Source organism: Microcaecilia unicolor, chromosome 3 (assembly GCF_901765095.1).
Source record: "Microcaecilia unicolor chromosome 3, aMicUni1.1, whole genome shotgun sequence".
In the NCBI taxonomy this organism is placed as follows: Eukaryota; Metazoa; Chordata; class Amphibia; order Gymnophiona; family Siphonopidae; genus Microcaecilia; species Microcaecilia unicolor.
In genome coordinates this window covers 250,229,865-250,256,400 of record NC_044033.1, presented here as the reverse complement: position 1 = coordinate 250,256,400, position 26,536 = coordinate 250,229,865, and the positions used below count along the sequence as shown (strand labels likewise).

General features: G+C 46.9%; 1 protein-coding gene across 1 annotated transcript in view; it reads left to right on the top strand.

Moving 5' to 3' along the window:
* LOC115466489 (sacsin-like) overlaps positions 1 to 26,288 on the top strand; it is a 37,166-nt gene extending 10,878 nt beyond the window's left edge. The window contains exons 4-7 of the mRNA XM_030197743.1: positions 9,372 to 9,518; positions 10,251 to 11,682; positions 12,228 to 12,316; positions 14,380 to 26,288. Of these exons, the coding sequence (XP_030053603.1) occupies positions 9,372 to 9,518; positions 10,251 to 11,682; positions 12,228 to 12,316; positions 14,380 to 25,301 (12,590 nt within the window). The 3' untranslated portion in view covers positions 25,302 to 26,288. The remainder of the gene's footprint in view (positions 1 to 9,371; positions 9,519 to 10,250; positions 11,683 to 12,227; positions 12,317 to 14,379) is intronic.
* Positions 26,289 to 26,536: the final 248 nt, after the last annotated feature.

The window sequence follows — 26,536 nt, the reverse complement described above, 5'->3', positions numbered from 1 at the left end:
AAAGTTAAGTCAAAATGTATTAAAATTAGTCCAATAAAAAGATTACCTTATTTACATGTTCTATTTATAAACATTTATTAAACACGGCTACAATACTATATCCTAAAGCAAAATAATAAAAATATAAATTTACAGTTTGTTGTCTCTGGTTTCTGCTTTCCTCATCTTCTTTTCGCTGTCTTCCTTCCATCCAGCACCTGTCTTCGCTCTCTCTCTGCCATCCAGTGTCTGCCCTCTCTAATGTCCCTTCCATCCAATGTCTGCCCTCTCTCTCTGCCCCTTTCATCCACCATCTGCCCCAGTCTGCCATCTCTCCCTCCCTCTCCCATCCATCCAGGGTCTGCCCTCCCTTACACTCCCCCCTTCCATCCAGGGTCTGTCCCCTCTCTCTCTGCCCCCTCTTTTCAGCCCCCTTATTCCACCTGCCCCCCTTTTCTCCCATCAGTCCCAAGCTTCAGCCCCTAGTTTCAACCCCAGCCCTTTTCTCTCACCAGTCCCGAGCTTCAGCCCCAGCCAGTTGCCCCTAGTCCCCACAGTTTCAGCCCCCTTCATCCACCACATGCCTTGCATCCCCCCTTTTCAGCCCCAGACCCGTTCTCCCACCTGCCCCAGGCATGGACCCATTTTCCCTCCTGCCCCCTTGTCAGACCCCAGTTCCAGCTTCAGACCCCTTCTCCCATCTGAGCTCCCCCCTCCCACCCCACCCGACCTGACACACCTGGGCAGACTTATACGGTCTGTGCCGGAGCCGGTGGTTGGGAGGCAGGGCTGGTGGTTGGGAGGTGAGGATAGTGCTGGGCAGACTTGTACGGTCTGTGCCAGAGCCGGTGGTGGGCAGCGGGACTGGTGGTTGGGAGGCGGGGATAGTGCTGGGCAGACTTATACGGTCTGTGCCCTGAAGAGCACAGGTACAAATCAAAGTAGGGTATACACAAAAAGCAGCAAATATGAGTTATCTTGTTGGGCAGACTGGATGGACCGTGCAGGTCTTTTTCTGCCGTCATCTACTATGTTACTATGTTACCAGGCACCTCCGTTCGCCTGCTCCCACCCTGTCCTCTCTTAAAAAAAAAAAAATCGAAGCGCCGGAGTGGCAGGCAACGCCTCCCGTCTGCCCTGCTACTAAAAATCTCTTCAACGTCGTCGTCGGGCCTTCCCACATTCAGTCCCGCCCACCTCTAAGGTAACTTCCTATTACCGCGAGGGCGGGTGGGACTGAATGTGGGAAGGCCCGACGACGACGTTGAAGAGATTTTTAGAAGCAGGGCAGATGGGAGGCGCTGCCTGCCACTCCGGCGTGTCGATTTTTTTTTTAAAGAGAGGACAGGGTGGGAGCAGCGGGAGCGGACTGCCCCCATCGCCCCGCCCTTGGTATGCCACTGGACAAAACTGGGTGTGTAAGCCTATAAACTATTATTACTTGATGTGTATTTCTCTAGTTTGGCCAGCAGGTGGTGCATGTTTTATGTTTAAAGCTGTTACAGAGAAATGACAGTTCCTTTTTTAGTTTACCACAAAGAGGCAGTAATGGTGGCCAGCTACTTTTTAAAAATGTTGTTCTGGGCTGTGGTTGGACCAGGAGCTCAAATTCAGTCTGGAAATACTGGATTCTCAGAGGACAAGCAGGCTCATATTCTCACATGTGGGTGACGTCACGTTGGCCCGGAGGATTTTCCAGCAAAATCAAAAAACTTATCAACTGTCCCTGTCGCGCGGGCGGACACACTGCGCATGCGTGTGCACATCTTCCCGCCTGCCGCGCGGGCATGTTCCTCAGTTTCTTTTTTTCCGCGTCTCAGGTGACACGGTGTTCGTTGAGCTTCGTGTTGTCTTGGAGCCCAGAGATGAAGATATCCTTTCCTAATTTAATTCTTAGTATTTTTGTTTAGTTTCCTTTCTTTTTAGTCGCGACGATATTTTGGTCGCTCTTTCGGTTTTATTTGTCCCTTTATTTTTGTGTCCTTTTTCTCTGACACCATCGCGTCTTTTCCCTTCATGTCCTTGAAGACGCCCAGCAGCTTCAAGCCTTGTGCCCGCTGCAATCGGACCATCTTTGGCACTGATCCGCACTCCTGGTGCCTTCAGTGCCTCGGGCCTGACCATCGCTCGGAAAGTTGCAAATTGTGTCTTACTATGAAAAAGCGCACGCAACTTTCCCGAGAAGTCCAGAGAGAGAAGATTTTTGGGTCCGGTACCTCGACGTCCACGTTGACCTCGGTACCGTCGACGTTGAGGGCAGCATCGGGAAACCGGGTACAGGCTGCCAAAAGACCGATGCACGCTGGGAGCAGTGATGCATCGAGTGGGTCTCCACCTGCCTCGGCGCCTCCTGATTTGCAGGCCCCCTGGGACTGTCCTGCATCGGACCCGACCCCGAAGAAACGTGTGGATTCCACGTCGTCTTCACCGGTACCGAGGAGTCTCAACGTCGGGCGAAGGCCAAGAAGCATCGCCGTTGATCTCCTTCTCGACACGGTACCGGGAGCTCCGGGTCATCGAGACATTCGATACCCGAGAAGCGTCTGTGCCGAGAGGGTCGCTCACCCTCTGTTCTGGAGGTACCGACGCGTGGGTCATCTGGCAGCCCGGTACCGGCTCCCCAGCCTCAACAGACTCTGCCTCCGATGCCTGTACCGCCACCTCAGCCTTTCCCGACAGCTGTTCTGAATGAGCGCAGCAAGGCTCTGTTTCCTCTTTTTATGGAGACTATGCTGCACCAGTTGCACTCGGTGCCGGCGGTGTCGGTGCCGATGGAAGCAGAGGTATTGGTTCCGCCGGTGCCGGAGGTAAGGTCTTCCTCATCGGTACCGCCTCCGGTAACGGTGTCGGCAGCCTCCCAGGTCGATTCTCCGTTGGCATCGGTGGAGGAAGCTTCACCGGAGTCTCCTGGACCTTCTACTTCTCGACACAGTCATCGAGGCCATCGTGCCTCTGCGTCGAGACGGGCTCAGATTCGGGCGGCTCTGTCTGAGCTTTGAGCCCCATCTGATGATGCCTCATCTGATGACAATGGGGAGCGTGGAGAGTTCTCTGTTGAGGACTCTTTAGGCATTCCATGTGATTCCACTCCCTCGCCTCAAAGACAGCTCTCTCCTCCAGAGAGCTTGTCTTTCTCCTCTTTTGTGCGGGAAATGTCTGAGGCCATTCCCTTTCCTGTGGAGCTTGTGGATGAGCGCAGGGCTAAGATGCTCGAGGTTCTGGACTATCCATCTCCACCTAAGTCTTCTGCTACAGCTCCTTTTCATGATACACTCAGGGAAGTGCTGTTGAGGAACTGGGAGAAGCCTCTTTCTTGCCCAACTATTCCCAAGAAAGTTGAATCCCAGCTTCATGCGGTCTCAGTTGCCCCATGATTCAGCGGTGGTGGATTCCGCTCTCAGAAGGGCTAAGAGTTCTAGGAACTTTGCCTCGGCGCCCCCAGGGCGGGAACATAGAACCTTAGATTCTTTTGGGAGGAAGGCATATCAGGCTGGTATGCTCGCCTCCAAAATCCAGTCATACCAGCTCTTTACGAGCATTCATTTACGGAACTCTGTGCGGCAGCTTGAGAGTTTGGTGGATGCACTCCCACCGGAGCAGGCCGAACCCTTTCGCCAAGTGGTCAGGCAGCAGAAGGCGTGTCGCAAGTTCCTGTCCAGGGGCGTTTGACACTTGCGATGTGACATCTCGATTTTCTGCTATGGGTATAGCGATGCGCAGACTCTCATGGCTGCGTGCCTGTAACCTGGAGGAGAGAACTCAGCAGAAAATAGCGGATATCCCATGCCAGGGGGATCATCTTTTTGAAGAGAAGGTTGAAGAGTTGATTGATCATCTCTACCAGCGTGATAACACTATGGATTCTCTCTCCCACTGGGCGCCTTCTGCATCCACTTCCACTTCTAGGAAGTTTTTTAAGGGAAGGAGAAGTGCTCCTTACGCCTCTAGGAGTCGTAAATACACTTCTACTTCTCGACAGCCGGTTCAGGCTCTGCCCCAGCATGCTCGTTCTCGTCAACAGCATGCGCCAAAGCAGGCCCCTGCAGCTCCCCAGCAAAAACCAGGGATGGGTTTTTGACTGGCTCCAGTTGAGCATAGCAGCTATAGAAGTGTCTGTGCCGGACGATCTACCGGTCGGGGGGAGGTTGAAATTTTTTCACCAAAGGTGGCCTCTCATAACCTCCGACCGGTGGGTTCTTCAAATAGTCCGGTCCGGATACACCCTCAATCTGGACTCCGAACCTCCAAATTGCCCACCAGGAGCTCAGTCCTACAGCTCTTACCACAAGCAGGTACTTGCAGAGGAACTCTCCGCTCTTCTCAGCGCCAATGCGGTCGAGCCCGTTCCACCAGGGCAAGAAGAGCTGGGATTCTATTCCAGGTACTTCCTTGTGGAAAAGAAAACAGGGGGGATGCGTCCCATCCTAGACCTAAGGGCCCTGAACAAATACCTGGTCCAAGAAAAGTTCAGGATGCTTTCCCTGGGCACCCTTCTTCCCATGATTCAGGAAAACGATTGGCTATGCTCTCTGGACTTAAAGGATGCTTATACTCACATCTCGATACTTCCAGCTCACAGGAAGTATCTGCGGTTTCGGCTGGGAGCACAGCACTTTTGGTCTGCGCCCAGGGTATTTACCAAATGCCTGGCAGTTGTTGCAGCGTCTCTACGCAGGCTGGGAGTGCATGTGTTCCCTTATCTGGACGATTGGCTGGTGAAGAGCACCTCCCAGGACGGAGCCTTACATTCCATGCGGATGACTATTCAGGTGCTAGAGCTGCTGGGCTTTGTAATCAATTACCCGAAGTCCCATCTCATTCCAGACCAGAAATTGGAATTCATAGGAGCTCTGTTGTGTACAAAGACAGCTTCTGCCTATCTCCCCGAGCCGAGAGCGGACAACCTTCTGTCTCTGGCATCCAGGGTTCAAGCGTCTCAACAGATCACAGCTCGGCAGATGTTGAGACTTCTGGGGCACATGGCTTCCACAGTTCATGTAACTCCCATGGCACGCTTGCACATGAGATCTGCTCAGTGGACCCTAGCTTCCCAGTGGTTGCAAGCTGTTGGGAATCTAGAGGATGTGATCCAACTGTCCACCGACTTTTGAAATTCCCTTCAGTGGTGGACAATTCGATCCAATCTGGTCTTGGGGCACCCATTCCAAATTCCTCAGCCACAAAAAGTGCTGACGACGGATGCATCCCTCCTCGGATGGGGAGCGCATGTAGATGGGCTTCACACTCAAGGAGCTTGGTCCCTTCAGGAGAAGTGTCTTCAGATCAACCTCCTGGAGTTGCGAGTTATCTAGAACGCTCTAAAGGCTTTCAGAGATCGGCTATCCAACCAAATTATTCTGATTCAAACAGACAATCAGGTTGCAATGTACTACATGAACAAGCAAGGGGGTACCGGATCTCGCCTTCTGTGTCAGGAGGCCATGCAGATGTGGCTCTGGGCTCGTCAACACAGAATGTTTCTCCAGGCCACTTATCTAGCCGGCGTAAACAACAGTCTGGCCGACAGATTGAGCAGGATAATGCAGCCTCACGAGTGGTCATTGAACATGACTATTGTCAGATTTTTCGAGTGTGGGGCACCCCCTCGATAGATTTTTTTTCACCTCTCAAACCAATCACAAGATCCCTCAGTTCTGTTCCAGACTTCAGGCCCATGGCAGGCTAGCATCGGATGCCTTCCTCCTTCATTGGGGGACAGGCCTTCTGTATGCGTATCCTCCCATTCCTCTGGTGGGGAAGACTTTGCTGAAACTCAAGCAAGACCGTGGGACCATGATTCTGATTGCTCCCTACTGGCCCGTCAGATCTGGTTCCCTCTTCTTCTGGAGTTGTCCTCCGAAGAACCGTGGAGATTGGAATGTTTTCCAACCCTCATTACTCAGAACGAGGGGGCGCTTCTGCATCCCCACCTCCAGTCTCTGGCCCTCACGGCCTGGATGTTGAGAGTGTAGATTTTGCCTCTTCGGGTCTTTCTGAGGGTGTCTCCCGACTCTTGCTTGCTTCCAAGAAAGATTCCACAAAGAGGTGTTATGCTTTTAAATGGAAGAGGTTTGCCGTCTGGTGTGACAGCAGGGCCCTCAATCCTCGTTCTTGTCCTACACAGACCTTGCTTGAATACCTTCTGCACTTATCGGAGTCTGGTCTTAAAAACCAACTCTGTCAAAGTCCACCTGAGTGCAATCAGTGCTTATCATCGTGTAGAAGGTCAGCCTATCTCTGGACAGCCTTTAGTTGTTCGCTTTATGAGAGGTTTGTTTTTGACAAAGCCCCCTGTCAAACCTCCTCCAGTGTCATGGGATTTCAATGTTGTCCTCACCCAACTGATGACAGCTCCTTTCGAGCCACTGGATTCCTGCCATCTGAAGTATTTGACCTGGAAGGTCATTTTCTTGGTGGCTGTTACTTCAGCTCGTAGAGTCAGTGAGCTTCAGGCTCTGGTGGTTCATGCACCTTACCTTTCTTTTCATCATGACAGAGTAGTCCTCCGCACGCACCCTAAGTTTTTACTGAAGGTGGTGTCGGAGTTCCATCTGAACTAGTCAATTGTCTTGCCAACATTCTTTCCCCCCTCCTCATACAAGCCCTGGCGAAAGCAAGCTGCACACTTTGGACTGTAAAAGAGCATTGGCCTGGTACGTGGAGCAGACAAGCCCCTTCAGACACTTCGCCCAGTTGTTTATTTCTTTTAATCCCAACAAGAGGGGAGTTGCTGTTGGGAAACGCACCATTTCCAATTGGCTAGCAGATTGCATTTCCTTCACTTACACCCAAGCTGGGCTGACTTTAGAGGGCCATGTCACGGCTCTTAATGTTAGGGCCATGGCTGCGTCAGTGGCTCATCTGAGGTCAGCCACTATTGAAGAGATTTGCAAAGCTGTGACGTGGTCATCGATCCACACATTCACATCTCACTACTGCCTTCGGCAGCATAGCCAACGCGACAGTCGGTTTGGGCAGTCGGTGCTGCAGAGTCTGTCTGGGGTTTAGAATCCAACTCCACCCTCCTAGGCCCATTTTTATTCTGTTCCAGGCTGCACTCTGTTAGTTGTTTTTTGTTTCAGGTCAATCTAAGTTATGTCCTCGCCGTTGCGAGGCCCAATTGACCGCTGTTTATTGTGTTGCGTGAGCCTGGGGGCTAGGGATACCCCACATGTGAGAATATCAGCCTGCTTGTCCTCGGAGAAAGAGTAGTTACTTACCTGTAGCAGGTGTTCTCCGAGGACAGCAGGCTGCATATTCTCACAACCCTCCCACCTCCCCTTTGGAGTTGTATTCCTCTCATCTTTTGGATATAACTGAGGAACATGCCCGCAAGGCGGGCGGGAAGATGTGCACACGCATGCGCAGTGTGTCTGCCCGCGCGACAGGGACAGTTGATAAGTTTTTAGATTTTGCTGGAAAATCCTCCGGGCAGACGTGACGTCACCCACATGTGAGAATATGCAGCCTGCTGTCCTCGGAGAACACCTGCTACAGGTAAGTAACTACTCTTTTTTTTTTTTTTTCCTCCAGTCTCAGTTTGGAAGTAAAGAGAGACCTCTTTACTGAGACCCTGTGAGCAGCTCTATTTCCAGTATTTCCCAGGCACTATCCAGGTAGTGATAAAATGTTTAGATAGTTTTGTTTAAATCGATCCCTGTCCACACTCTCATCACCTCTCGCTTGGACTACTGCAACTTGCTTCTCACAGGTCTTCCACTCAGCCATCTCTCTCCTCTTCAGTCTGTTCAAAATTCTGCTGCACGATTAATATTTCGCCAAAGTCGCTATGACCATATCAGCCCTCTTCTGAAGTCACTTCACTGGCTCCCTATCCATTTCCGTGTACAGTTCAAGCTCCTCTTATTAACCTATGTGCATTCACTGTGCTGCCCCCTCACTATCTCTCCACCCTCATCTCTCCCTACACTCCTTCCTAGGAACTCCATTCACTAGACAAATCTCTCCTAATTGCACCCTTCTCCTCCATCGCTAACTCCAGACTCCGTTCCTTTTATCTCACTGCACCTTATGCCTGGAACAGACTTCCTGAGCCATTACGTCAAGCTCCATCCCTGGCCGCCTTCAAATCCGGGCTAAAGGCCTACCTGTTTGATGCTGCTTTTAATTCCTAACTTGTCACCTGCTCGTAACCTTTATCTTGTCTTCCTCTCTTCAGTAGTCCCTGTTCCCTCTGTGTCCTATCTTTCTGTCCTACCCTTATCCCTTATTTGTCCTGTCTGTCCTGAGTTATATTGTAAGTTCTTTTGAGCAGGGACTGTCGTTTCTTCATGTTCAATTGTGAAGCGCTGCGTACGACTGGTAGCGCTATAGAAATGATTTGTAGTAGTATTTGCCATCTGTTTTTATAGTTCTGTTCAATATTTTTTATGATTTTTTTTTTTTAATTTATTGGCTCTGCTTGTCTGGACTAAGAATTCTGGTGGTTGGTGTATTGGGTCTGTGAGTGCTTTCTATGAACTGTGGGACCACTGGGAGTGTGGCCTCAGTAACCTAGAAATCACTGGGAAATACCTTGAGAGCGGGAGACTCGCCCAGAGGTGCTTGGGACCCAGTCGGTGGGAGGAGGATGCTGATGTAGAGCACATACCCATGTGCAGGCGGACCTGAGCAGTGCTGGGGATAGACCCTCAAAGTGGCCGCAGGGTTAGCCCCAGGCGAGTGGCTAGTCGTTTTGTGATGGTAATCTTAGGGATTCTATACACAGGTCAGGTGCAGCTTCTAATAGAAAACTAGGGCATGAATCCAGTACAGTTAGAAAATGAATATTTCAATAGAAAAGATTTCACCTCGGAGAATGAAGGAGGACAGAACGATGACCAGTATCTATCAGTTTTGATACCAGTGAGGTGGTTTGTCAGTTCAGTCATGAATATCATAGGGTCTCCTTTAAACATTTATAATGTAATCTCTAATTTTTATGATTTTCTGCTCAAAATATATAGTGAATTGAGTAGCAGAGCAGATTCATTGGAGGTAGTAATAGCCTGAAGATTTAATTCCTTTGTGATTTCAGACTTGTATTTATATAAAATATATTCTGTTCTTTCCATCATTCTAGGTGGGCTGTAATCATGCACATGTAATAAAAACAAATTACTGAATATTCTTAAAGAAAACAAATATAAAATAGTACAAATCAATAAATTATAAAATGACCAAAACATAAAATAATAGAAACATTACAAAAATAACCCCGCAATAAAATATTATTTACCATGCTTGTCCCTTATTTAACTCTGTTCTCTGCCTTGTGATAACATTCTGAATCGGCAATCTATAAATTTAATTTAAATTTTGGTCCTTCTCTGATAGGATGTAGCCCATCTGCTCCTCTGTGCTCTTTTTTTTTTTTTTTTTCTGTCTTGCAGGTCCTGCTCTACTGGCATACAATGACGCTCTCTTCTCTCCAGAGGACTGGAAGGGCATCCAGAGCACAGGCAACAGTGTGAAGCTGAAAGACCCCAACACAGTAGGACGATTTGGGCTGGGCTTCAACTCGGTCTATCACATTACAGGTGAGGCCAGAGATGTTCATGTGATCTGATAACTCAATGGTATAATCCCTGACCCTCCTACAGAGCCTCCCTGAAATTTTCTCACTCTGTGCCTCATGTTATCCTATGTATTGCTGTGCCCTCACACCCCCTATGAATTCTATGCCCTATATTCTAGAACCAAGGTGGCTTGTCCATTTGGGTGAAAGTGTACGCCCCAGCAGCAGGGCTGTAAGAAACAACATAAACTTCCAACATGAATCCTTGCAACCTAGAAGCAAGAGGTTTGCTGCCGGTGCATGGACATTAGGTGGGAGCAGGTGCCTGGTCTCCTCATGCAGTGGTTTTGGAGGCTTGGATTGAAGACTTCAATGTAGGCTTCTGGTGCATAGAGTTGAGACGGAAAACATGAACTTTGGTATTGGCATGTGGGTTCAAGTTGGAAAGCAGCAGTCCTTGGCATTGGTTTTCTAGTGGGTGGTGAGATTCTGTTGTACTCTGAGACCTGAGTAGAATCGTGGAGCAATGGTTCTCAACCCAGCCCTCGGGGACGCACCCAGTCAGGTTTTCAGGATGAATATGCATGAGAGAGGTTTTCATTGTATGCAAATCTATCTCATCAATATTCATTGTGGATATCCCAGCCAGTTATGTCCCAAGGACTGGGTGGAGAACCCTTGTGCTAGATTTACCGGATCAGTATCCAAGTTATTGATGGATTAATGAGATGTTTTCTCCCTCATTTGTTCACAGATCTCCCCAGTGTCCTCAGTGGCCAGGAGGTTGGCATGCTGGACCCCCAGAAGATTGCTTTTGATGAAGGAGGCTTCAAATGGAGCTTGGAGTATCCCGAGGACAAACAGGAAGTGGAAGCATACGCTGACCAGTTTCAGCCCATCTGGAATGCCCTAGAGGCCATCGATCGAGGTTCCTGGGCCACCATTGCAAGAGGCAACCGGTTCCCAGGGACGCTATTCCGCTTTCCGCTCAGGAAAATAGCCTCAGAGATCTCTGATAACCTTTACACTACAGAACGGATACAAGAGCTCTTTGATTCCTTTAGCGGAGATGCCAGCATCAGCCTGTTGTTCCTTAGAAACGTCACTAAGGTGTCTTTGAAGACCGTTGGGCAGGATGGCATTGTGAAACACCTATTGACAGCCAGCACAACTATTCAGGATAATGAAACGTTGACACAGACAAATTCTAGTTGTGCTGCACAGATCCTCACCTCTAGGTGCTTGAAAGTCATTTCACTACAGAGATCTGGCAAGGATGACCCAGGATGTCAGTGGCTGGTGACAACCAGTATAGTTAAGGAAGCAAGTTTCCCAGACCTGGAAGACCTTGCCAAGAAGCTGAGCAACAGACCCACCATGGCCCTAGCTTATCCTTTCACCAGTGAACGTGGAGACACTTGCGAGGGACGTCTGAGCTGTTTCTTGCCACTCCCGGACAAAGAAGAAAACAGAACGGGCCTCCCTGTCCACGTCAATGCCACCTTTGATCTGACGGATGACAGGAGGAGCATGAAATGGGTAGAAGTTGACCAGCAACATGATGAAGCTGCTCGATGGAACCAACTCCTGGTAGAGGAAGTCCTGCCCCTTGTCTACTGCCATGCGATCCAGGCAGCTGTGGACTTCGTCAGGTCCTGCAGAATGTCAGCCACAGCGGCCTATGGTATTTGGCCAGACCCACTTAAGACTCGGCACAAAGAGAAGTGGAATAACCTGATTAAAAAGGTTTCCCAGAAGCTTTTAGAGCTGGATGTCCTGTGCTTGGCTTCTGATAGCTCCCGGTGGTTGAAACCATCTGAAGTCGTCTTCTTACCAAGCATGGAAGATCAAAACTTGAAAAATACTCTAGAAGAACTCCTTCTGTCAGTGGGGGAATCTCTAGTGAGAGTCCCAGAAAATGTCCAGAGAACTCTACAATTGAGTCCGAATAGTCTAGCACTGAAGACTGTGTCGCCCTCATTCATCCGAGGGGTCTTGCGAAGAGGTACCTGGAACAACTTCTCAAGCCAACAGAAGCTACAGATACTGGAATACATCACCAAGGATGGACAATATCAAGATCTCCTGGGGCTCCAACTCTTTCCCTTGTCTGATGGAACCTTCACCAGCTTCCAGACTACAGACAGGGATGGGGTGGTCTACCTGGATAGTCCTCGCTTTCCGAGGTGAGTGAACCGGGGCATCATATGTATAAAAATATCATCTCACCCTTGGTCACTCAAACAAGCTAAGCCAGCTTTTTTGTACTGCCCTGATTTTCTTACGGAATCTGAGAAAATCGGGAACTGTGAATTCCTGCATGCAATGGGGGCAAAGCAAGATTAGCTCAGCCTGGTTTTTACATCTGGGCCCAGGTGGCTACTCTGTGGTACCCAAAGTGCCTTGAGAGTTAAAGCATTAGAAGTTCCTTTTCTGCTTTTCCTGAAGAGTACTACGGATCTTGACCTGATTTGTTGAGATGTCAGCCTAGAGGTCTGAGTTCAGCAGGTGAGGGTGAGGCGGCTGGGTGGTCACTCTTAGAAACGTAGCTGCATGGGGAGAAGGAAGGAGGAGAAGAGATTTTTGCTTGAGAATTTTCAATCTGATATGAGAGAAGGTGTCGCTACTTCTGATTATAAACATTTGAAAAGCTGCATGGAAGCCATGAGTTCTTAAAATTGTCTTACTTATTCAAGAAGATTTTCTAATGGTTCTAAACCTTTCTGTGCAGGACTCTTCTACCTGGCCTCGTCCAAAAGTTTCCACCTACAGATATCAAAATGGAAGTCATGCAGCTCCTTCAAAAGATTGCAGACAGCAGTAAGTAAGGCTGAGTACATGAGGCAAATCAAGCATTACAGTGTGGGTTTTTGGAAAGTGATGGAGTGAGGCGGGTTGAGGTTCAGTAGAAATGACTTAACTGTCAATGAGATCCTTGGATAACATCTCCAGGGGAACTAGGGTAAAAAAAAAATAAGAAAGGCTTTAAGAGTTTGAGGAATGGTGAAAGATGGAAGTCTTCTCCATTTTTAATGTGAAATACAATATATAAAGTCATTTCAGGCCTAAGACTCAGGAGGTTGTGGGAGGAGGGAAGGTAACGAGGCGAATTCTGGTATCGGATTAGATCCCAGCTTTATAAGGTGGACTGGGAGCCAGAGGGATGCTGGGAGGTGGAGAAAGAGCCATTAAAAACACAAATTGAGGTCAGACTGCCTCTGAACAGATCATTGCCAAATTTTGGTTCAGCACCTGTGTTATGAGAGTAAAGGACTTGCTTATGTAAATCTTAAGTGAAGAGGAGACACGGGAGGGGTAGGGGGTGGGAGATATGATCACTGCATTTTCTTTCTAGGGAAAATGGTGCCAGTACAGCGCCGGGCACCCGTTTGAGCTGGCTTTAAAGTGCAGCTGGGAAAAAGGTAACAGCACACAAACTGGCTAAAAACAAATGCCCTAGATATGATCGAAAAATGTGTGGGATAAACATAAAGGAATCCTGTTCAGAAGGAATGGATCCTCAGAAGCTTAGTGGAGATTGGGTGCCAGAGCCGGTGGTGGTGGGCGGGGCTGGTGGTTGGGAGACGGGGCTAGTGCTGGGCAGACTTCTACGGTCTGCCCTGAAAATGGCAGATACAAATCGAGGTAAGGTATACAGATAAAGTAGCACGTATGAGTTTATAAGAGCTGCGTACAACTGGTAGCGCTATAGAAATGATTTATAGTAGTAGTAGTAGTATCTTGTTGGGCAGACTGGATGGACCGTGCTGGTCTTTCTCTGCCGTCATCTACTATGTTACTATGTAAATGTTTCAAGGATATGAATGGAAAAGCAGCATTTTTCAGAGAAAGACAGTTCTAGAGCTAAAGGTTGGGGTATGAAGCTCAGAGGGATGGACTTAGACTAATATTAGAAATGATTTCATCACGGAAAGGAAGATGGGTGCAGGGAATGTTTTCCTAAGTGGGTGGGTGGGTGGACACACAAAACAATACTGGAATTTGAGAATTCCCATCCTGGATTCAGAAGATCCTGCCAGTCGGGAGGGAGAGGTGAAGCCTGAGAAGGACACAGGGTCCTCAGTGGTGGTGGTGGGGAGTAAGGGTTAACGCCCTGGAGGGGCACAGAGGATCATTAGTGGTATGGAATTGGGGTAAGATCTAGGTGTGGCACAGAAGATATTCAATGGTAGGGGAATGAGGGGGGTAAAGCCTGTGAGGGGCATAGAGGATCCTCAATGGTGGGGGTTGGTGAAGGGAAAGCCTGTGAGGGGCACAGAGGATCCTCAGTGGTGGGGGTTGGTGAAGGGGAAGCCTGTGAGGGGCACAGAGGATCCTCAGTGGTGGGGGTTCGTGAAGGGGAAGCCTGTGAGGGGCACAGAGGATCCTCAGTGGTGAGGAATAAGGGTTAAAGCCTAGAAAAGACAGAGATCAAATAGTTTAATCCCAGTATGGAGGGGAAATTAAAAGATGGGCTAATGTCAAGGGTCATTGTGCTAAAGGACACTTAGATGGATATATTTTGTTTTTATAAAAAAAAATACAACCTCCTCAAAAGCTCCTACACAGTTACATCTACTCTGTGGCTCCAGTAACTTTTGTGCATGTATGTGTACGTACATTTATTTAAAAGCACATGCATGCAAGTGCCAATCCCATCCATTCTGAGCCCCCTGGAGTATTACATAAAGGTAAGTGCTGTATTTTGTGAGTGCCTGATTTTTATATGCATTTATCCCCGAGCAATATACACCTAATTGAGTCTAAATCATCGTTCTACACATTTAATGTACTTGTAAAATTAACCTCTTTGTCCTTTCCATTATTCTTAGTTAATTTCAAGGCCTCAAGCCTAATTTTGGTTTTCTTTTGTTTCTTTGTAGGGATTTTCAGAAATATCGTGTGCCTGGACACAGCAGTGATCATAAACTCTCTAAGAAATGCCCTCCCAGAAAGCTGGCTGCACAGCTCTGGCCCCGTCTCCTGGTGTCCTGGAGAGCCCCGTCATCCTCCGAGAGGTTGGCTGCACGAATTCTGGAACTTTCTGCAGCAGGATGCTGGCCACTTAACTCCCTTTGAGGGTCACCCTCTTGTGCCCCTGAGCCCCGTTGATGGAGGTGGGAGATGTGTCTCACTGGCACAGTTAACCTTGAAGCCCTCTCTTCTCTTGCAAAACCAAGGTGGGCACAGCCTGACGGAGGACATGGCCAAGGTGTTGGAGAGAGCAGGTTGTACTGTGATTCGCCAGTGGGATGCAAAGGTGTGGCACAGACTGCTCTCAAACTACGTTTTGGCGCCCTCGCCCAACAACATCCTGAAGGCTTTTGTCCATTTGGGTGTTGACAAAGTTCTGAGATGTCTCGCTGCCATGCTCGCAGAACATAGGAAACTCCTTTGTGATCTGCTTTCTCAAGCATCTGCCTTCAATGCCGAGGAGCTACAGGTGTTGTCTCAGCTGCCTGTCTTCCAGAAGATGCCTTCTCTTCAATGCCCAGGCTCTGAGCTGGTGGCTGCTGCCAGCTCCCCGGCCGTAGAGAGCAACACCATACCTCCTGTTCCCAGAGACCTGGTACTTCCAGAAAAACTGCTGCTGTGTCGAGATGAGCGAGACCGAAGGCTGATGCTCCAGATGAGAGTCCAGTTGCTGAGTGCCTCGGATGTGGCTCTTCTGTCAGTATGTGCACTGAACAAAGGCCTGTATGCACAAGAGCCCAATCAAGCGGATCATCTCATGCTGTGGGTTTTGAGGAATGGGGATTTGCTCTTCAGCCAAAATACATTACTGAGGAAGACCTGTGAAGACCTGAAATTCCTACCTTCCAATGGGAGACTACTGCAACCATCTGATTTCTTTGATCCCAAAGTCAAAATATTTCAAGACTTGTTTGAATCGGAAAGCTTTCCTCCTCAAATCTACCGTGAAGAATCTGTGCTGAGGTCTCTGAGAAATCTGGGCTTAAAAGTCTCAATAGAAAACATGACCCCACAAGACATTCTGAAAATTGCTGAGGTAGTGAACGCTACTCAGAAAGCTGGAGATCTTTCGACTGTAGAGAGGAAGGCCAGAGCACTGATAAGAGTGTGTAATGAGACCCGGGTTCTTTCTCGTTTTAGTCAGGCAGGCTTGGAAAAACTGCGTAGCCTGGCTTGGGTGCCTAGAAGTTCATCTACACTTGAGCTCTCATTCCACCAACCTCAGGAGCTGAGAAGTACAAAGCACAGCAGCATTGTGGAGCTGGCTATGCCGCTGACAAATGCATTTAATGATGAGGCAAATGACCTGCTAGGTCTCAATGGCCTGCCACCTCCTGAGAAGGTGGTGGAAAACCTAAATTCTCTCAGTAAGATCTACCAGGAAAAAGATGCTCATGTGTTGCTTCTGAACCTTCACTGTATTTACAAATATGTGCAAGACAACCTTGGGCAATTTTCAGTTCTTCTCAAAGGCATCATGATTTGGAACGGGGACGGCTTCTCTAATCCAAGTGAAATTCTTTTGTCTTATCCAGAGGATTTGGATTTGAGCTGTCTAATAAAGAAGGTTCCTCAGGGGTTCGTGATCTATAGAAATCTCTTCCTCAAATGTGGAGTTCCTGAGACTTTATCGGAGGCAGATGTTGCCCAACTGTTGAACAAAATGTCACGAGATATTGAGGGAAGGAGCTCTACCTGTGGCACAGAAGTAGAACTAAAGTTGGCCGTATCGATCCTAGACTGGATGAAGAGGAAAGGTCATTGGCATACCGATGACCTGCCCATTCCAGTCCAGGCAGGCAATGGAAAATTCATTCTAAAACCACTCTCTTGCACCTTGTTCTGCGACATGCCCAGGGAACACCTGAAAGAACTCTGTTGCGATGATGAATGTTTCTGTGTCGTTCATGAAGATATCTCATTGGCCCTGGCCACATTTCTGGAAGTCCCCCTTCTCAGCACCAAGGTCCTGAAGCCCGAGTTCTTTGAGCCTTGGGGACCCTCTGAGCCCATCACGTTGCGGATCAAAAACATTCTTCGGGAGTATAGCGAACAAGTGGATCTCTTTAAGGAAATGATTCAAAATGCAGATGATGCCGGTGCCACCATTTGCAGGTTCCTGGTGGATTGGAGGCAAAACCTTGAGTTCCGGACCAGCCTCATAGATTCTGGCATGACATCCTGCCAAGGAGCAGCCTTGTGGTCATACAACAATAGACCGTTCACTGAGGAAGACTTCCATAACATTACCCGAGTTGGGGCTGCTACCAAAGAAAGCCAGGTTGAGAAGATCGGGAAGTTTGGCTTGGGTTTCAATACAGTGTACCATGTGACTGATGCACCCTGCATCCTTAGTAATGGTAATCTTATCTTCTTTGATCCCAATGTAAGTCATCTGCAGAAGCACATTAAAAGTAATGCTACCCCAGGCATCAAACTGAATCTCCAGGAGCGGGCTCGCGTTCTCCAACTTTTTCCAGACCAGTTCCACCCTTATGACAACATCTTTGGTTGTGAACTGAAAGTTCCCTTTAACTATGATGGAACACTCATCCGTTTGCCTTTTAGGACCGAAGAAGAAGCCAAAACATCCATGATCAGTAGTGAGATCTTCAGCAAGCAGCGGGTTAGTGCTTTAATAGATAGTTTCCATGAGTCATCCCACAACCTAATTATTTTTCTAAAAAATGTGCAGGTGGTCACTCTAGACTGTCTCCCAGATGACACTTCATCCTCTCCAGGGAATCTAACATCAAATCTGCTGGAGTTCCAAAGGGAGACAGTTCAAAGACTAGTAATACCCCAGAATTTTCTGCTTCAAGACGCGGAGAAGGCTGCTGCCGACCTTATCGGAAGACAGAATGTCATTGATATTACCAGATCTAACATCATCAAGATGACTGTGGGACAGAACACAAAACATTATCTCCTGCATTCCAGTTTTGGCACTGGGAAATCACTTAAAATGTTCCAACAGAATCGGCAGGGTAAGCAAACATTTGCTTTCCCTTTGGCTGGGGTTGCCATACCACTGAAGAGAAAAGACAAAGGAAAGTGGGCACCTGATTTAGAGAATTTTAATGGTCAAGCCTTCTGTTTCTTGCCTCTTCCTATTTTCACTGGTCTTCCGCTTCATCTGAATGCATCCTTCTCTGTTATGTCTAACCGAAAGAGCTTATGGGACACAACAGAAAAGGGTGTGTGGAACCATGCTTTGCAGTGTGATGCAGCTCTGGTTGCCTGGACCCGAGCTCTGGCCCATCTGCAAATAATGGATCAAGAAGGTGAGCTGGAAGATTATAACTACTACACATTTTGGCCTGATATTAATAAAGTCAAGTCCTCATTTACAGAAGTTGTGAAAGCTTTCTACCAAGCAGTAGCCAATGGGCTTGCAGACGGTGACCTCGCCTTCTTCAGTAACGGAGACGAATGGTGTACTGTTAAGCATGCTTGTTTCTTGGCCTCTGATATAACCCAGCACAAGCAATTAGCTGAGACAGCCACCCAAGTCTTTTCTGCCATGCTTCAGAAGCCATATCTAGCTGTCTCTCTGCCTGACTGGGTAAAAGCAAGTTTTCATACCAGCAACTGTGCCAGTGTTCTTCTCCAGAACACGTACAACTGGGAGAGGTTCCACAGGGACATTGTTTTTACTAACTTGGGCTGTTTAGAACTAAATGCCAGGAATTCCCTCATTATTCATGCCTTGGATATGAACAATAAAGAGGTAGACCAGCTCCTCAAGTCTGTGCCGTGCATTCCATCAACCCCCGCTGGGAAGTTGCAGTTGATTGGGAAAATGATCCATCCGCAGGGTAAAGTGGCTGCTCTGTTTGAGCGGGAAGAGGGACGATTTCCTCAAGGAACACAATGTGATTTTCTAAATCCTGAGAGGTTGGTCCGCCTAGAGCTGCTTGGCATGCTGAACGATTGCATCCACATGAGAGAATTAATGGAGAGAGCCCATACCATCCCGATGATCTGGAAGTATAGCAGGGAAAAAGCCTACTTACGGATTCAACACATCCTGAACTTGCTGAAAGACCTCATTGACCAGCACTACAGTAACACCGATCAAGCAGACTTCAGAAGTATCTCTTTCCTTCCTGCTGTTCTTTCGAAAGGCAAGCTCGAGAAAGGAGTCGGTGATGTTACTCTCATGAAGCCCACAGAGATTTACCACTATAAATGTCTGAATCTGGTAGACCTGAGTGAGCCAGTCTTATGCAAGAAACTTGTTGGACAGAACTTCAAAATTGCTTCCGAGGTCATATGGTTTTTGGGTTTGCGTTGTAACCCTCCTACTGAGACTGTGATGCTTCAGCTGGAAAATGCATACAGAAATTCCAGATCTTTAAGCAACCAAGACCTCATGCAGACTGTGAAAAAATGTTATACCTACCTAAACAAGATGGTAGAAGAAAATCCATCCGAAGGACTAAAGATTAAAAGCAAAGCTCTTAAATTTCCTTTCATTTTGGTAGGCAAAGAGTTTGTAGAGATCGATTCTGTTGCCCACACCCTCGCTTTTGATGCTGTTCCCTACCTTCACCGGTTACCTGAAGAGTACCAGGAGTTCCGTAAGTTATGGGGATGCGTGGAGCTCTGCGAGGCATTTGGATTTGATGACTACGTGGCTGCTCTTCAGAAGATGGAAAAGAAGTACAAAGGAAAATGTCTGCCAAGAAATGAGCTGGAGTTGGCTGTTGCACTGGTTAACGGACTCCATGGGACATGTACTAAAGATCCCATCAGTGTTCATGAGGCTCAGCGTATCTTTTTACCAGGTCAAGACAAAATCCTACATCATGTAGACAAACTTCATTATAATGATACTCCCTGGATAACTTCTGATAAAGAAACACTTTTCTGCCATGCGATGATCCCTCGTGCCATTGCCATGAAGCTCCGTGTTCCCACCAAGAGACACAAAATGCTGCAGAAGCTGAAAGTCTCTGAGCTGTCCCAATGGGTTTCAAATTTTGGGGCCAAGGAAGACCTGACAAGGCGCATCAGCAACATCATAAGTGAGTACTCTTCCAAGAGAGACATTCTGAAGGAGCTGATCCAGAATGCTGACGATTCCGAAGCCACAGAGATCCATTTCATATGGGATAACAGAACACATCCGGGGAAAGCTGTCTTTGGTGAGGAGTGGGAACCCTTGCAGGGCCCCGCTCTCTGCATCTACAATAACAAGGTGTTCACCCATGAGGACATAGAAGGCATTCAGCAACTGGGCAAAGGTGGGAAAGGAGAGAAATTTGACAAAACAGGGAAATATGGCCTCGGATTCAATGTAGTCTACCACTTGACAGATTGCCCTTCCTTTGTGACAGGGGACAGCATGCTGTGTGTCTTTGATCCTAACCTCATGTTCCTGTCAACGTCCGATGACAGTTCTCCCGGTGGCATGTTCAGCGTCAATAAGGAATTCAAGACCAGTTTCCGGGATGTCTACAGTACGTACCTTCCTAACCTGTTTAACTTGGAGCAGGGTACCCTCTTCCGTCTGCCACTAAGGGCAGCCACGATGGCAGCCAAATCCAAAATTTCCCAACAAATGGTTTCAAGTGAAGCGATAAAAGAACTGTCGGAGGCACTAGAGGAAGACGCGGAGAGCTTGATCCTGTTTCTGAACAGCATTCAAAGAATTACTTTTTCAGAGATATCAGAGGGAGGCCAGTTGCAGGAAATTCTTTCCGTGGAGACTAAAATGAGTGACAAATGTTTAGCTGACAGATTGGACTACCAAGAAAAACTCTGTCAGTTTGCTGCTGTTGATGGATCCAGGACTGAAATCTTACCATACCAGGTGTCATACACAATGGAGGTGAAATGCAGCAACTCCAGACCAGTCACGCACTGGATCTTGGCCAAGCAAATTGGAGTGCAGGGTGAAGAGAAAGTGGCGGATTTCTGCAAAGTCAGTGAGTGTCTGAGGCAGACCCGTCTGCCGCTTGGTGCCATAGCTGCCTGCATTAACAAGCACATCCCAGGTAGAGCGTTTTGCACCTTGCCACTCCCAGCGGCGACGGGCTTGCCTGTTTACATCAGTGGGAACTTCATTGTAGATTCTGCCCGCAGGGATATCTGTAAGGAAGATGGTAGAAGTGCAAAGACTGAATGGAACGTCTTGCTCCTTACTCACCTTCTGGCCCCGCTCTACGGTGATTTACTAACTCGCCTGTTGGAGAGACTCGCTCCAGACCTGAAAAAACCATTAGAATTTGAAAACTTTGATATCTGCAAAAACTTTCTTCAGTCAAGCTATTTGAGATTTTTTCCTTGCATTAATAAAAAGCTTCCTCTATTGTGGCAGAAGATGGTTGGTCAAGTGTACTGTAGCATTAGTGAGAAACTGCTTCCGCTCATTCCAGTTTATAAGGTAGAGACCATCAAAATGCATACCTATAGCAAAGAAATTTTAAAGGTTTCTTGGTCACCAGTTGCTCAAGAAGAGCTAACAGCACAGCCCCATTTCATCCTTCAGGATGTGCATAAAGAGGTGTTGAAAGTTCTGCAACGCCTCAACATGTGCTTGGTTCCCTCCTTAAAGGACTGTTACATTCTCTTTGAAGAGTTTTCCCGGATGGGGGTTCCCGTTCTAGAAGTAAATCCTGAAACAGTCTGTAACTTCCTGAAGGTCTGCAGTTTATACCCAGAAGGACTTGGTCTTCCCATGCCCATCAGTGAGACTCTTCTGAATGATCAATCTTCTTGTTCCTCGTTGTTAAATTTCTGCCTTCAAGAAGGTAAAGCTGGTTGTTTAAGTGGGCTTCCTCTTATGGTGACGCAAGATGGGGTCCTCAGAACCTTCAGTTGTGACGATCCCAAGTACTATTCCAAATTCGGTGACCTTTTCCCAGCACACGAGGATTGCTTTGCTAGTGAGACAGTTATTAATGCTAAACACAACAAAGTTCTTCAGAAGATGGGTTTTCTGAAAGACTTTAGCATCCAAGAGTCCATCTTTTACATCAAAGAGCAACTGGAGCAAAGGTCTTGGAACTCACCAGGGAAGGTCGGTGTCTCTCTGAAGCTGTCTCAACAGGATAAGAAGTGGTTGACTAGGTTGTGGGAATTCTTTAAAAGTAAAATTGATCCTGAGGATGAACAAATGACTGATCAGTTCATAACTTTATTTTCTGACTGTTCTCTATTACCAGTGTACTATTGTGGTCCCACTGACGGCCTCTTTCTAATGCCTCTTGGTTCCACTGACAACCTCTTTCTAATGCCTCTTGGTTCTCGTAAGAACATTATTTATGAATTATCAGATGACATATCCAAAATACTTGGCAAATTAGGATTTGCCATATTAAAGAGTATAATTTTACCGTTTGACTTGCATTATCACTTCATTAGGAAACAACTTTTGCAAACCAATAACTGTTCTGAAGTTCTGGAGCAGCTGTGTGCCAGAACCGGTCTCCAATGGGCCAAGCTATGTGACTGGGACATTGATCGTATGTTGAGGTTTATCCTAGAGAGGATCCATAATGTAACTGACAAGAACATGGTCCTGACAAACCTGAAGGCCCTGCCCTTGTTTAAGGCAATTCAGGGAAGCAGTGTCTGCTTGAACATGTATCATAAGATTTATATCCTAGACACCAAACTCTCAGAAAATATATTGAATTTTAAGGAACTCTATTCACTGGATGACCAGACAGTTTTTCTTCGAAATAGCAGCATCAACAAGGAGTTGAAAGAGATCTTAAATATTCAAGTGATCAATGATGTAGAGTTTTTCATTAAGTTTGTTCTCCCGCGACTTTTGCATCTCAATGAAGCACAGCTTCTGAAAGTTCTACAGCTTCTAGAAAGCATAATTCGCAACTGTTGCACAGTTTATCTACTTGAAAAAGACACCATCATTGCTTCTCTGAAGCCCATCAAGTTTATCCGGGACTGCAAAGGAGAACTTCAGCAAGCTTCTTATTACTATGATAGCAATGTAGAGATTTTTAAAACTTTGGGGCTTCAGGCAAGGTTCATCCCTGTACGTTTTTTTGAAGATCTTGGACTTGACCATTTCAGATTAGAGGGGCTACTTCGAGATCTTGGAATGAAGTATAAGGTATCGGATGAGGATTTTGTTAAGTTTGCAACCCAGATTGAAAGAGAAGCAAGCCAGGGCATCTCGGTAGTCCAGCTGGCACCTAAGATAAATGTGCTGTTCATTCACTTGCTCTCCTTGAAGGAAAAGGACCTCCATGACAGCTTTATATCCACTGTACGTGGTATAAAATTCCTAGCACCATTGGAAGTTGAATGTGACCTGCAGAGTTTACATCCATCTAGAGCCAAGCCTGAAACTCTGGTTTCCCTTAAGGGTTCACTGATGCAAAAGCATTTTGACACGGTTCAGTTGGTTTGGACATCAATGGCCATCCTTCCAAACCATTCTACCCTTTCCCTAAAGAATAGAGAAGTACTGGAAAAATTTGGCGTTCTGTTTGAAGCACCAACAACCATGGTTCTGGAGAATATTAAAAATGTGTGCAGAGCATTATGCTCGAGTCCAGACCTGGTGAAAATTCGGAGTCAGGTTCTCCAAACCACATACGACTTCCTTCAAAAAGACTTGAGCTTTGATGTGAGCTCCTTAACCAGCCTGCCCATTATTTTGGTTGAGGACTATGCCTTGGCAGAATCAAACCAGGTTGTCTTTTCTCTAATGGAGGACAATGTATTTTCCCCATATCTTTACAAACTACCTTCACTGTTGGCCTGCTATAGCAAACTTTTCCAGAAACTTGGTGTAGAAGCTTCACCCACTGTATTACACTATGCCAGGGTGCTCTCTACTATTTATTGGGACACCAAAGAGAAAAAAGAACTACATGCTAACCTTAAGAGGACAGTTTCTGTGGCCACTCGGCAACTCTTTTGCCTCATAATTGAAAAGAAACAAAATGACTTCAAAGACCTAAAGACCCTTTATCTTCCTGCTACTGATGGGAAATTGTATGAATCTTCTGCCCTGGTTTTCAATGACCGTATATGCTCAATAGCGATGGCTAAACTGGATGGAATTTTCAAATTCCTTTCAATTATACATGCATACCATAGATTTGGTGATCTTTACTTATATAGGAAGGTGCTTCAATGTCTACCTGAGGACATGCGTCCAAAGTTTCTCTCAGAGATTACAGAACAGAGCATTGAAGATCAGTCATTGAAGCCATGTGTTGATGGGGCCAACTGTGAGCTGAAGTGCCAGCTGCAGGATCTCTTGAGTTCTTCAAGCTTCAAGGAAGGCCTGGTTTGCCTTCTGAGAGGGCAAACCAAAGGAGAGATGAGTGAAGAGAAAGCTACTGAGGAATGCAGTGCTGTGTTTGGCAAACTGGAGATCATCTGCTCTCCCAGAGTGCAGACCGTCCTTCTCTATGAATCCAGACCCCTTCCTGGCACTTACTTTCGCAGAGATGTCTTCATCAAGAAAGGGAGTAACGGTCAATGTCAAGTGTACCTCAAACACAAACACAAAATGTCATGTCGAGAAGCTGTTACAGTAATCTCCACTCTGGCTGAAGAGATTAATGGAATAATGAAGAATCTTCTTATCCAATCCTCCATCAAGGTGCTTGTGGAAATGCTGGCTTGTGAAAGCCCAGAGGAGATAGACAGCATTCTACAGTCACATGAAATATTTATTAAAGGTTCTACAGGTCTCGATGCTTATTCCTTGCCTAATGCGGGGGAGGAGATTCCCCAGGAGTGGCATGACTGCTTAGACATGAGTTTTCTTAACACTTTCAAAGAAAATGACTATGTTGGCTACTTGGACCCTTCAAAAGAGGAGCTGTACCTCTATGCAATTATTGTTGAGCAACTGAAGCCCAAAGTTAGTGGGAGTGGCCAAGTACAGATGTATCGTATCTCTCTTGGACCAGACCGGTTTGAAGATGTCAGCAACCTCGATTTGTACCAGTTCAAGAGGAGCAGTAACTCCAGCAGCAAGGAGCGAGCTCTGGTTCTGGTGGAAAACCAGAAGGAGCAGCAGGCAATTCAGGACCAGTGGTTTGAGAAGTCCCTCGGAGCCATCAAGGAAGAGATCGATGGGCAGCTCTGTGAGATCTGGAAGCTGTCCCCGGAGGAAAGGAAGAAAGCTGTGAGGCGCCTCTACCTCCGTTATCATCCAGACAAAAATATAGGACAGGAAAAACTGGCAGAGGAAATCTGCAAATACCTCCAGCAGCGGATCAAGGAGCTAGAGGATGGGGGGTATCGCAATCAACCAAACCACAATGGGAAGCAGTACAGCCCCTCGCATGGTTTTTCACATTGCTGGAATGGGTGGAGTAGAGAGGCATCTAGACATAGAGCCAACCGTGACAGGTTCTCTGCAAACCAGAACTTCCCATATGACTTCTGGAGCTACCACAGGAGACAGAGTCGGCGGAAGGAGAGGCCTAATCCTACAGAGGCCAAGCGCTGGTTAAAGCAAGCGCTGTGTGACCTCTGTGCTGCAGCACATGATGTTGGTGTCGATAGCACAGAATGGGTGTTTCACAAGGCCCATCAAGCTGTGGAGAAAGCTCTAATTGCTGCCCACTTCTCCAGGTATGGGTGGTTTGAGAATGGCTCCTCAATCATCTGTTTGGCAAGAGATGTGTCTGGTTTCAGCCACCACCTGCAGAACATAACTAAGCAAGTCAAGCAGCTCCAACAGTACGGAGTGGATGATAAGAAGACACAATACCCCACCTACCACTCACCACCCAACATCCCCAATAACAGCTTCCCAGCAGATAAGGAAGTTGAGGTGCTTCAACTGGCCCAGAAAATCCTTGATGCAGTTGAAGAGTACATCCATTAACAAGATGTGATTAATAAGAGCATTAGAGTAGCCCTACTGGGTCAGAGCAATAGTCCATCTAACCCAGTACCTGGCAGAAACCCAATCAGCAGCAACATTCCATGCCACCAATCCTTCGTAAAGGGAGCTGCAGGAGAACAGCACTGAGAGAGAATGTGGTCTTCTTAGTCTTATTTCACTGACCCCAGTAGGACCACATTTATTAGCACCTTTTTCCATTGCTCTGGCTCTATTCCAGCCAGGTAGGGGGAGAGGCAGGCTTTTGTTAGTACTTTTCTACTATAGGCTAATATAATGGCTAAATCTGTCTGCGTAGCTGTACCAGAACGTTGCTGAAAGTGGCTCAGTTGAGGTGAAATTTAATGTGATGGTAACTCGGATCCTGGCATCTGCCCTTTCAAGATGATTTCAGTTTGAGAAGGGTGAGGTGATTTTTGGTAGCATAAACTTGAAATGGTTGTTTAAATGTCATTAACCTATTTGAGATATATATATCAATCTGTTAAAATGTGGATGACACAATTCTTCTGAACCAGACCAATTTCAATCCGTCTGAAGCATTTAACCCATTAGTGCCCAGTGTTCCCATAATAAGCTCTCATATGGAAATGTTGCGTACTAATGGGTTAATCAAAAGCATTAGTGAGTCAGTCCAGGATTTAAAAAATCCACAACCCACTCCCCTCTCCTCTGGCACCTGTCTTGCCCTCAAATGAAAGCCAAGCTGGGTGCCAGATGAGAAAGCTTCATTTTCACTAGAAAAATGGCTGGGCTGTTAAAGAAAATCTTGCATCCCCATCCTCTGTGGAGATCCCAGCTTGGCTCAGAGATGCGATGGGACGTGGCATGGCATGGGGAAAGTGTCACCAAAGCGTCTTTCAGGGAATGTTTTCCAGCTGCCTTCATTATTCAAGGGTAGGTTAATCTAACCCTGGTTTCACCTCATTGTCGGCAAGGGTCTGAGGTTTTAATTTCTGTAAAAAAAAAAAAAAATTGGGGGGGGGGGGGGAACAGGGTCTTTGTACAGTCAGAGGTGCCAATTCAACTCCTTACCCTCCTCAATTTGGATGTTACTTGCCAATTTCATGCATGTATCTTAGTCAAAATCCTCTCAAAGTGAATATATATATATATATTAGTAAGTTTTTTTTTTTTTTAACTTTTTTTCAAGTTTTTTATAATACCTTGATTGATTGGCATCACTTAGAGTAAAAAAAATATATATAAAAACGTAC